This window comes from Alosa sapidissima, chromosome 16 (assembly GCF_018492685.1).
Source record: "Alosa sapidissima isolate fAloSap1 chromosome 16, fAloSap1.pri, whole genome shotgun sequence".
Classification (NCBI taxonomy): Eukaryota; Metazoa; Chordata; class Actinopteri; order Clupeiformes; family Clupeidae; genus Alosa; species Alosa sapidissima.
The window spans coordinates 8,294,141-8,306,582 of NC_055972.1; the positions used below are offsets into that span (position 1 = coordinate 8,294,141).

At 50.2% G+C, this 12,442-nt stretch overlaps 1 protein-coding gene across 1 annotated transcript in view; it reads left to right on the forward strand.

The window, feature by feature from the left end:
• The window catches only part of LOC121684752 (SPARC-related modular calcium-binding protein 2-like), a 35,965-nt gene continuing 23,523 nt past the window's right edge, over positions 1-12,442 (forward strand). Inside the window, 2 exon segments of the mRNA XM_042064824.1 lie at positions 1-433; positions 9,145-9,307. Of these exon segments, the coding sequence (XP_041920758.1) occupies positions 359-433; positions 9,145-9,307 (238 nt within the window). The 5' untranslated portion in view covers positions 1-358.

Consider the following 12,442-nt stretch of genomic DNA (forward strand, 5'->3'; position numbering starts at 1 on the left):
GAAAGGAGAGGGGGGAGCCAATAAGACACTCCAGCAGTCAGCGGGACAGGGGTTCAAGACAGTCTACACGGGGATACATCACGCAAGGGAAATACAGGATTAGGGCATAGTGGAGCGGATTTAGGTGTTGTATAGGCTATCTGAGAGCTTTGGAGCAGTTGAAGTGAATGTTTGTACCCGCTGCGAGCACAGGTTTTTATTCAGTAATTACTTTATTTTAAAGGGCATTTCCAGCGGTGAAAGTCCACTTTTCCTTCTTGGAGACAAACACTGAGAGAAACTAGTCAAGCGCGGAGAAAGTTTGGATTGTGACAAAGTTTTCGGACTGCGTACGACCTCAAGAAGGGGGACATCCAAGATGCGCACTCTGTTTCTACTGGTCCTGTCTTGCCTCCTGTGCGCCGGACGCTCGCAGAAATTCTCTGCCCTCACGGTAGGACTGAAGTCTAACCAGCGAGCGGCAAATTACGCACAGATAGCCTAATTCTTCTAGCATTTCTGTTTGTAAGGGGGAAATGGATTTAAACGTGTCTGTCATTTGATGTAAGCAAATACAATTCGGCGTGATTTCATTTTCGACTTGGGAATGGGGGGAATTTGTCCGGCTCCCTAGAGACTTTTAGGCAAGTTGAAATGTGTAGGTTGGTAGGTCCTGTTGGAAAACACAAATAAAAAACTAAGAAGAAAAGAGAAATCAAAAGTATTTAAACAATTAAAATATAATTGCGATCTACCAGCAGACCCTGACAAGAAAATCCGTAATGCTCTCCAGGAGAAATCAGAATAGCATGTGGTTTAGTTTAGTGGTTGAATTGTCCCAACATTTTAGCCTTAGCTTTATTCAAGTGGGTCGGGAATTTAAATGTGGAATGTTTTACTGGGACAAAACATGAAAGAAACTAAGGATCGTCTTTATATCCCACGAGACTAGCGCTGCAGATTATTAGAAAGATATGCGAAATTTAACATTTGAACACTACAAATTAAGATCGTTTGCAGACACCAAGCATGCATCCATGTAGGCTACTTCATTAATAAACAGCTCAACTCATAGCTAATATGTTTTTTACTACAGTATTTCGATGGCATTATTCTTTAAACTCTCAAATTCTCCCCTCTTATTTCTGCTCAACTTGAATTACATTTCTCCACACGTAGCCTACTTCATCAGAAAGTTGGAAAAGCAGTGGCAGGACAGTTGACAGCCAGATTTCTGTGAACATTGAATATTATTATCGAGTATGAGGAGATTTCCTGACAGCTAGGAATCTGTCCATAGACTCAAGCCTGTGCCTACTGGGCCACAAGAATTGGGCCGGTGTTGCTGGCAAGAAGGGCATAAGGCAGCTGGCAGGCTGGCCCAACAGAGGGGGCTTTGGAGGGTTGGTGAGCCAGGGGATTTACATAAGGCCAATAACACGCTCACCGCCTGCCAAATAGTTTTGCACTTGATTGACATTGTGGGAACAGACCATTCTCTGATCCAAAGGGCCACAACAGTCAATATTTGGGTCTGACTCGGGTAAATTAATTGATCAAGTTAAGCAGGTATGCCAGATTATAAGTATTTTACACCTTTTTTGTTTAAACTCTGTTCATTTTAATTTTGAGAGGTATGTGGCACCTACTGAGAACAGAAGGAATTCTTTCTAAAATTGAAACTGTATTTCAAAAATGTCCAAAAATTGAATCAAGGTTCTCTCTTATGAGGGTTGCATTTCCATTGGAGTTTCATATCTTTACTGCCTGACTCACCACCAAGCTCCAACCTTGTGTTCTGCTCCTGGACTGATCTAGTTTTATTTGTCCGCTTGTTCTATCAAGTGTCATGGCAAATTCAGACATTTTTGTTCTGAAGGTATCCAGTGAAATGTTCTCTTCTGGCAGAATATTTAGGTGCTTTACTGGAGCGTCTGGGATTTTCCTTTCTCTTGGATCTGTCTTGTCGACTGTGCCTATATCTGTCTGCTCTGTTAGACCATTACACCCCCCCCCGCCCCAAAGAAAAAAGGAGAGGAGTAAAGAAGGAAAACAGCCCTCTGGTCTGGTCTGGTTGTCTGCTGCTGCGGCTGCGACTGCAGTGTCTCAGGCCGAGCCCTGTGTGTACTGGCCCTTTCCGGGCCTGTCTCTTCTTACTCAGCCTGACGGTGCTGATGGGGTCGCTAGTGGCATTGGGAGACAAGAAGCTCCGCAGCTTGCCAGGCGTTTCCTGTTGGCCAAAACGCAACGGCTTCTGCTGCTGCTGGCCACACAACTCAACCGGCCAACTATGTGGCCATCAAAATTAGGCCTGAACTTTGGTGCGGTTTCTCTTGGGTACCTGCTGCTGCCACACTGGGATGGGGAGTTCAACACACATGTTATTGTTTACAAAGTTAGTGGTGGTGATGGGTGGGGGGGGGGGGGGGGGGGGGGTACAGTTAGGCTTGCTGCTTTCTCCGACAGTCAGAAGGCCTGGAGGGGCTGAAGTTATGGCTTCTTATCAACAGGCTCTCTCTGGAAGAGCCAGGCCCTGCCACCGTTTCTCTTTCTAGCTTTTTTTGTGTATCTGTGTGTGTGTGTCTGTGTGTGTGTCTGTGTGTGTGTGTGTGTGTCTGTGTGTGTGTGTGTGTGTGTGTGTGTGTGTGTGTGTGTGTGTGTGTGTGTGTGTGTCTGTGTGTGTGTGTGTGTGTGTGTGTGTGTGTGTGTGTGTGTGTGTGTGTGTCTGTATGTGTGGGGGTCCCTGATGGACTCCCTCTGGAGTCTGTGCAGCGTCTGTCCTGCGGGATCGTGGCTGATCGCGGGCGGTCGCATGAGCAAGAGCGCTCTGGGGGCCGGGCACCGCCAGTGCAGCACAGTGCAACGCATCCCACCGGCGCAGCCAACCCAACTGGCAGCGCGAGAGAGGGCAGGGGGGCTCACTAGCCCTGGACCAGGGATAAGGGGACAGGAACGGGGAAGGAATGCACCGTGTCAGAGCTTTGGCCGTGTGATTTAGTGTGGGGCGCAGCGGCAGCCGCCCCCGCTGTCATTATTTATGGGACATGCAAGGATGCCTCAATATCCAAATGGAAACAAATGGCTGTGAGTTGTTAACCCAGAGGTGGAGGGGTCAGGCAGCCACTCTCCAGTCTGCCCTGGGTGCTGTGGAATGTGGGAGGAAGCTTTGCATTGTGCAGGCTCACATCTGCAATCTGCAATCACGCTGATACACACACACACACACACACACACACACGCACGCACACACACACACACACGCACACACACACACACACACACAGTCCAATCCCAGCCCACCATTCCATCAACATGCACAATAAACAAACAAGGGCTTCACATTAGGCTCAGTGTTCCTCTCATATCTCCCAGCCCCCGAGAGGAAGGAGTATCAAGTGCCACTGCAGTCTCAGGACTCCGCTCTCAACCTGCCTGTTCCCTCATGCTTTCCCTGCACTGCTTTGTTAGTGACAACCAATTGTATGTCTTGGTCCCAAAACCAGCAATTAGATTTCATGACTCTGGGTCGGCCAGATGAACACAGTTTATCCATCTCTCTCTCTAGGAGTCATACCAGGCCAGCAGTGTGGGGAAAATTAAGATGGTGCCTTTGCTTGGATTTTAAATTAGTTTTGATCCATGCAACAGCAGAGGATGTGGTTGTAATGTCAGCATCCCAGGCAAGTCTGACTGTACGAACCTTGGACCATTGTCTGATCCCAGAGACTGAGAAAGTATGCCCTAAGCAGTTTTTCCTGAGTGATATTCCATGAGAGTTGTGTTTGAGAGAGAGAGAGAGAGAGAGAGAGGGAGAGGAAAAGAGGGAGAGAGACAGACATGCTTCTTTATTAGAGATGAAGCAGAAAAAACAGCACCATGAAGAGGCCTTTGCTCTTATCTGTCCAACAAAAAAAAAAAACATCCAAGTTGGTTGAACATGACCTCCCCCCCCATGTCAAATGTAGCCCCCATACTTACATAAATCCATGCACCTGCATGGAAGGGAAAAAAAAGATCTTTTTTCAACCGTACCCTTTTCACATGACTACCACTGGCCCTTTCACAGAAAACCTTTCTTTTCTTCTCTCCCCCCTTTCTCCCTCTCTCCTCCCTCTCTCCCTCTCTCCTTCCCCTCCTCTACATCTTTCACAGCAATTAAACGCCTTCGCCTTTGATTGAGTTAATAGCCTGGTTAAAAAGCTGTCATTTTCTTTCCCTTTCTACCATGCTGGTAACTAATGATTCCCAGCAAATCCCGGCGTTCCTCAAGGAAGCTCCCGCCGTGCCGATTGAACACGTTTTTTTGCCGCGGCTCACAGCCAGGGCCCCCGTCGGGTCGTGGTTGTGTGAGAGGGGTCCTCTCGGGGGGCCTCGGGAGTGGGGGGGGGGGGGGGGGGGGGGGGGGCTCTGGCCCCCATGGCCCCTCAATATGGCACAATGTGCTCTCTGCTGGAGTCTCGCCTCCAGATCCTTCCATTCAGACCCGCAGTGTCTGGGCACCGGGAGGGGGTAATAGGATTTGATTAGTGCGCTGGTGGGTCCTGAAAGAAAAAACTGTCAGATTTCTCTCAGTCTCTCACCCTCTCCCACCCTCCCACCCCCACCTCCCTCCCTCCCTCCCTGCTCTCACTCCTTTTAGCTGCTGGACTTAAGTCCTCATAATTGCTTTGTTTTAGCTGTTCAGCACTCATTTTCTTTTTCTTTCTTTCTTTCTTCCTTTCATTCTTTCATTCTTTCTTTTTTCAGGGTGGGAATGGACACACATAACAAGACAAAGGCAGCTGCGGGGACTCAGTAGGGTGGGGTGGGAGAGGGGGATAGAGACAGAGACTAGAGAGAGAGAGAGAGAGAGAGAAGGATTCAAGCCTGAACAAGCGGCTCTTTTTTCCCCCTTTCGGGTTCTTCTCCTCCGCCTGCGGTCTCCCTCTCTGGTCCATGCCTGAGTCATAAGTCATGGCAGAGGAGGCCTGCTGCTGCTGCTGGTGGTGGTGGTGGTGATGGTGCTGGTGGTGCTGGTGATGGTGGTGATGGCGTTCATCCATCACTGCCACCTCCATGCCTTTCCGTCCCCTGGGAGGCTGCCCTGTCTGTCGGATGGGGTTGGGGGCTGGGGGCTGGGCTGGGCTGGGCTGGGCTGGGCTGGGCTGGGCTGGGGTGCTCCAGAGTGAGATGTCACCGGAGAGTCGGCCCCGACTGTCCACCACCCCCCCACCCCCATCCATCACTGCAGGCTGACTGCTGGAGGAGGGAATACCAGGCACCAGGAATGAGTAGCCTGCTACATAGGCATGTAGTAATAATTACAGGCATATATTTTATATATATATATATATATATATATATATATATATATATATATATATATATATATATATATATATACATACTGTAGATAGATAGATAAATAGACAGATAGATACTGTAGATACTTTATTGATCCCCAAGGGGAAATTCAAGGTCTCAGTAGCATACAGACATCACACACAACATGCACTTACAGCAGAAAAAGTAATATAAGTATAAAAATATATATATATATATAATAATGTATAATTCTATTCAAATTCTCTTAGATTAGATGACATTTCTATTAGATTTCTTTTGGATATATCCATTCATATTAGACCGCACAGGATTTCTATTACCTTTACAGTTCTACAGATTTCTGTCCCTCCCTACTTCAACCTACTACTTCAGTCTCTTTCCATTTAGGGCGCTGAGCGGGATTAGCAGTATGACTCTGGAGTTTTATTCTGTACTTCTGGGCTTCGTGTGAACAGAGAAGTGTGAACAGTGCTGGGCTATGTGGCGTCAAGAGGAGACTCGAGATGACTGACAAAGGAGCGTTTTGTTCGGAAAATGGCTACAGCCAGACATGGAAAGCTATAACTGTTCTCACCGCGTTACATAGCAGGCGCTAATCCTCTTAAACGCCACACCACGCTCTTTATCCAAACAGTGTTTAGCCAGGCTCTCTCCCTCTCTCTCGCGCGCGTGCGCGCGTTGATTTGCTGATTGAAGGCAAAGTTCAGTCCGCGAGGTTCAGAGCAAGTTTAACAAGTTTAGTTCGTAAAACGCTCTTCATGTTGGACACCTCATGTGTAGAAAGTCTTTTGTCTAAGCTGTCAGCTGGGTAGCCCCCCCCGCCCTGGCTGGCTCTTAGTCCAGCCGGATCACTGGCCCGGCCCGCTGGAGGCCTTGGCTGTGGAGGGCCGACTGGCCGCGGCGGATGGCTGGACAGGGCTGATCATGATTGGAGCTGATCTTGGCTGGCCTAGTTTGGTGATTGGTGAAGTTGTTTTTTCGGACAACTCTTTTCATGCTGTCCGTGCCTCGTCAGGCGGGACTGGAGAGCTGTGAAAAGAGGTGGCTTTGCAGCGGGGGTGGTGGTAGTGGTGGGTGGCTGTGTGTGTGTGTGTGTGTCTGTGTGTGTGTGTGGGTGGGTGGATGAGGGGGGTTTGCAGCTGCAGGCCCACCAACCCAAAACTAGAGCTGTTCCAGCAGGATGATTGGAGGCTAAAGGGGTATGAGGGGGTCTGGGGGTGGCAGAGTTCACTGACCCCAGACGACGGGGGACTGTCAGTCAGAAGCATTGGCACAGAGAAGGGAGAAGGGGGGGGGGGGGGGGGGGGCAGTGATGGCAAGGGGCTCTGGGGCAGTCCCAGACCTCCCAACCCACTCGCAGACATGGCCAGCAAAATGACAGCCTTTCATTTGGATGTTAACATTCATGCATTCATGATCGCGCTCCGAATTAAGTCGGGGAATAGAGGAAATCGGACATTCTGGGGGTGAGTGAGTGCACGTAGCCGTGGAGTAATTCTGTGAGACGAGGATGGTGGTGGGGGTGGTGGTGGTGGTGGTGGGGGTGGGGGCTGTCTGGAAGGAATTAATGGAGTTTTGTCGTCTTTTATACACTCTCATAAATGAAGGACACACAAACAGGCTGGACAGAGAAAAGAGGATGCAACCTATTGTGAGTGGTCTTTGTCAGGGGCGTGTTGACTTCCGCTTTTTTAGCCCCTCGGCCTGGAACTTTGTCCTCCTCCTTAGCCCTGCACTTGTTGCAGTGTGCTTTGAGAGGGTTTTTCTTTTCTTGATCCTCCGATAGGCCCCAGTGGGACAGGGGCCACTGGTAACATGAAAAGGTGCATAATTGAGAAAAATAAAGAGACAGAGAGAGAGAGAGAGAGAAAGAAAGGAGGAGGGGAATTCATTCATGCCGAATGTGTTTGAGCCAGCCTCTCCCATCGCATTCATCCCTGGCTGATTTATGATGAAAGATGAAGAGAGCCCCCCCCCTTTCTCCACCCCCCTCCACCCAGCTTGGCTGAGGGCAATACCAATAAGCACTCATCCAGGTGCAGACCCCCCCCCCCCTCCAGCACTCTCTCTTTCTCTCTCTTTTTCTCTTTTACTCTCTCCCTTTCTCTCTCTCTCCCTTTCTCTTTCTGTCTTTTTCTCTCCCTCTCCACTTTTTTTTTCTCTCTCTCTCTCTCTCTCTCTCTCTCTCTCTCTCTCTCTCTCTCTCTCTCTCTCTCTCTCTCTCTCTTTCTTTCTCTGCCTGTCTAAACACTGGAGGCCTTCTCCAGCCCTGACTGTGGGGAGCTCATTTGTAAGACGTCAGAGACGGCTAATTTCTTCAGACTCTGTAATGATTCGGCCCACCAATTTGTAGAGAATGTCTTCTTTCTCCCAGGTTGATGGTATTGATTTATACGACAGAGGTGACTTGAGAAAGGTATGTTTGGCTTCTAGCCATGGCATGGGGGTGATTTTGCAATGTTGAAAAGGGAAATACCTTTAAGAGCGTTCATTACAAAGCTAATCAGTAGGCCTAGTTTATCAGTAAATGAAATAAATCTGTGATCACGTCGTTATCAGTTTCATGTAATAGGCAGGGTGGGTAATGGCCAATACACAAAACCCGTGGTCAAAACACAGCTGTGTTAGTTAAAAACACAGCGTTAAGCCCCTGCCCCCCCCCCCCCCAAACTGTTTTTGCACAGATTTTTTCCCCTCTCGTCTCGTCCCATAAACATAGCAGCAGTGCCCAGAGCCATGACTGCACTTTACTGACACAAAACAGCACACACACAGTGTGTGTGTGTGTGTGTGTGTCCCTGAGCCAGTCATCCAGGCATCCGTTTACTGTCTCTTCATTCAGCAGAGGGGAGCAGTCAGTCAGTCAATCAGTCAGAGTAGACCGCTGCTGCTGCCGCCGCTGCCGCTTTTGTCCGGTGCCAGCTGGGGAGGTCTCATTTTGTGGTCAGGTCCAACACAATGGCGCCATTCACACAGGTGATCCGATGTGTTCAGACGAGAGGACATGTTCCTGTCCGTAGCCGTACTTACCGTTACTCTTCTCTCACCTGGTCATTGTGTGAGTGTATGTGTATGTGTGTGTGAGTGGGGTGGGTGGGGGGGGGGCAGTTTGCACAGGTGTTGGGAGCAGCAGCAGACAACAGTGAGAGAGGAAGTGTCACATATGTCCTCATCTGATATCTCACCCCGTACCCCCCCCCCCCCCCCCCCATGAGACAAGACATGGCATGGTCGACCTGACTGACAGGCCTCTCCCTCACCATTCAGCTGTGCAACACTGAGTCAGAATAGGCCAAGTCAACATGAGGACATTTCATGCATTGTTTTTGGGTGCAGTGTACAATTTTTTTGTGTGTGTGTGTGTGTGTGTGTGTGTGTGTGTGTGTGTGTGTGTGTGTGTGTGTGTGTGTGTGTGTGCGTATGTATGTGTGTGTGTGTGTGTGTGCGTGTGTGTGTGTGTGTGTGTGTAGGAAGCAGATACAATATGTAGCTTAGAGAAACAGTGGAGGAGACATTTCAATGAAAACAAAAAGATACTGAATCACTTCCGTCAGAGTGACTCACAGTTATTCTTCTCCTATTCTTGCGCAGAGGCATTTCCATGGTTCCAAAATATATTCTCCTATACTGATGTCATGGCTTTTTTGTCCTGGTTTGGTAAACGTTTCCAAAAGTATTCCATCATAGATGCCGAGATGTGAAAGCTCTGTGTGAATAACAGTACCTCTGTGGAACGTATAGACTCTCTCTTAACCTCTTCCCTTTCTCTCTTCTCTCTCTCTCTCTCTCTCTCTCTCTCTTTCTTTCTCTCTCTCATTCTCGCTCTTCCTCCTTTCTCAGTTTTTGCGAGTGGAGCAGGATAAGGAGTGCAACATGGACTGTTCCGGAGCCCCTCGCAAGCCGCTGTGCGCTTCGGACGGACGCACGTTCACCTCGCGCTGCGAGTTCCTCCGTGCGAAGTGCCGCGACGCCCAGCTGGAGGTCATCCGTGGGCCGTGCAAAGGTCAGGTCACAGGTCACGAGTCACGCTTCAGCTGTGCTTGCCTCGGCCCCACTGCGCTCCAAAGGGGTCACGCCACAGACTTCGGGGGTTAAATTCATCGTCGGATAATTGATGCCGTTGTGAGCTAGCATGACAACCCGGGGGTGCAAGCGGGGGCCATTTGGAGAAAGAGGCTTAAAAAAGAAAAAAAAGTGGGGGAAAAAAAAAGGACTACCAGTCTTTTCCCTTGACTGTGCACTTCTTCCTCCAACACCATCCAACAAAACGGATTCTTTTACAGATAAATATTTGTGCTGATAAATCATGCCGGGGTGTTTTATGTTATGATCACAGGCCTGATGACTCCGCAGGCCTCTCTGTGGTTGCTTGCTTTGGCCAGACCAGGGGAGCTGCTGGAGGCTTGCGTCCGCCGACTCTCCGTTAAGGTTACCGGGGTTACCGGGGGTTACCTGGCAGAGGCCAGCACATGACATGCATCTGTCATGTGATACATAGTCCTTCCATGACTATGATTTTTCTTTTCTTCGTTTTTTTTTTCCTTTTTTTTTGCGGGATACCACCGCAGCAGTATCCATTTTTGCACTACATTTTAATTTCAGTGCAAGTGAACCGTATAGTGAGAGAAGGAGAGGAGGAGAGAGGGAGAGAGGGAGAGAGGGAGAGAGGGAGAATAGACATATTCATATCGAAGGGGAAAGTTGGGTTGGGGGGGGGGGGGGGACTGAGAACCACTGGTGGTGTATGGAGGTTGAACAGCTCACAAACCACAGCATTGTGTTGGCTGGGGCAAGAAGGCTCCTTGTGTTGACCCCCCCCCCCCCCTCCCCTCTTCTCCTTCTCCTTCTCCTCACCCCATCTCCCCACTCTCTTTAACTTCCAACTCTGTCAGTTCATCATTCAGCAACAAAGGACAATGCCTTATTCTTATTCGCGTGAATAGTGATCAGGGACGGAGAGAGTGAGAGAAAGAGATAGAGAGAGGGAGAAAGATAGAAAGACAGAGAGGAGAGAGGGGAAAAGAGAGAGAGAGAGAGAGAAAGACAGGGAGAGGCATGTAGCAAGAGACAACTGGCGATAGTAACTGAATGAGAGAAAAAGAATGGAATTGAGATCCCCAGCTCCAAAACCAGAGCAGAACAAGATCCCCAATGACCCCTTCCATATTTCCCCTGAGGGAGAAAAAAAAAAGTTATAAAATGAGGCAGCTGAGGAAAGAAAGATCCAGAACTTTCAGCGCACTCGCTGGCATGCCCGGGCACAGCGACGGGCTCCTCATAGCCATACGAGCCCACAGAGGCCGCGGAGGGCTGCCCGCCTGTTGTGCCAACGCGGAGGGCAGATGATTCAGCTGTCAGTTTTTCCAGACGTGTGCCTCTGGTCGGAACCTTGCACGCAGCGCAGGACGGGGCTGGAGTGCTGTTTTTCTTCTTCTTCTTCTTCTTCTTCTTCTTCTTCTGCTTGTTTTTTTCCAGTGAGAGTTAGAGTGTCTCCCATCCCCGCCTCTGCCGGGCCGCCCCTCTCCTCTCCTCCCCTCTCCTCACCTCTCCTCTCCCCTCTCCTCTCCTCTCCTCTCCTCTCCTCCCCTCTCCTCTCCTCTCCTCTCCTCCCCTCTCCTCTCTTCTCCTCTCCTCTCCTCTCCCCTCCGCCCCTCTCCTCTCCTCCCCTCTCCTCCCCTCTCCTCACCTCTCCTCTCCCCTCTCCTCTCCTCTCCTCTCCTCTCCTCCCCTCTCCTCTCCTCTCCTCTCCTCCCCTCTCCTCTCTTCTCCTCTCCTCTCCTCTCCCCTCCGCCCCTCTCCTCTCCTCCCCTCTCCTCACCTCTCCTCTCCCCTCTCCTCTCCTCTCCTCTCCTCTCCTCCCCTCTCCTCTCCTCTCCTCTCCTCCCCTCTCCTCTCTTCTCCTCTCCTCTCCTCTCCCCTCCTCCCCTCTCCTCTCCTCCCCTCTCCTCCTCTCTCCTCTCCTCCCCTCTCCTCTCCTCTCCTCTCCTCCTCTCTCCTCTCCTCCCCTCTCCTCTCCTCTCCTCTCCTCCTCTCCTCTCCTCCCCTCTCCTTTCCTCTCCTCTCCTCTCCTCTCCTCTCCTCTCCTCTCCTCTCCTCTCCAGGCAGGCAGGGCCAGCTGAAATAAACCAGCACTTGCTCTGCTCTCAGCTCTGGTTCCCCTCAGCTGGACAGGGGCATGGCATGGCACCCGTGCCACGAGGAGCGCACCCCAACCCCCCCCCCCCCCCCCACCACCACCACCACCAAGTGCCTCCGACGGTTTTAGAATTCGACCCTGCTGAAGAGAGTACGGGTATTGCGTCATTGCATGAGTTTCCTTTAGTCTCAACCGAAGCCATTTTTTTTTTTTGTGGCCTGTGTGTCATACTGTAGGCAGTCAAAGCACAGACATCCGCTATTTGCTAGTTAGCCTGTCATTCATGGTCAGTCATCCAGTAGAATAAATAGAGCAAGGCAGAAGTGGTTAATATCCATCAACATGGAGGGAAAGACACTAAACGAGGACGTCGCATCTCAGAAATGCTCAGAAACCCAGATTCCAGTTGTCTCATTTTGGGTGAAATGTGGAGATTTTGCAACCATTTGGAGAGGTGACTACCATGACAGGAGGAGGATGCCAGTTGAGAAAGAATTAAAACAAAGTCTGCCCCCCCCTTCTTCCTCTTCGTTTTTTCTTTCCTCTCTGCATCAGCTCTTTCTCAAAGCTTTCTGGAACATTCTTTCGAGAGTGTGTGCGAGCCACTGAGCTCCTTGATGGTTTTACCACGCGACCCGCTGGGCTGGTGCATGGCAGGCCCTAATAAGATTGGGATGTTGGTTCCTTTCCCAGCCACACGCGCGGGCCGCCGCTTCCGAAACATCTCGGATGATTCACCCCTCCACCCATCACCCCCCATCCCCACACACACCCACACCCTTTGCCCCCCCCCCCTCCCCACCCCTTCTCCTCACAGAGTGAGTGGCTAAATATGAATCTCTTTCCGTTTTCCCTGTGACTTTCCTCTCTCCTCACGCTCAGTCTGCTCCACCACAGTCTTCTATGATTTAGGGCCGCATTCATCAGTGCTTTCTTTGCGGTCGGTGTGCCTAAAAAGTCCACTTTGTGTTGGATCAAGTGATTGGGCTCCTTTGATGAGCG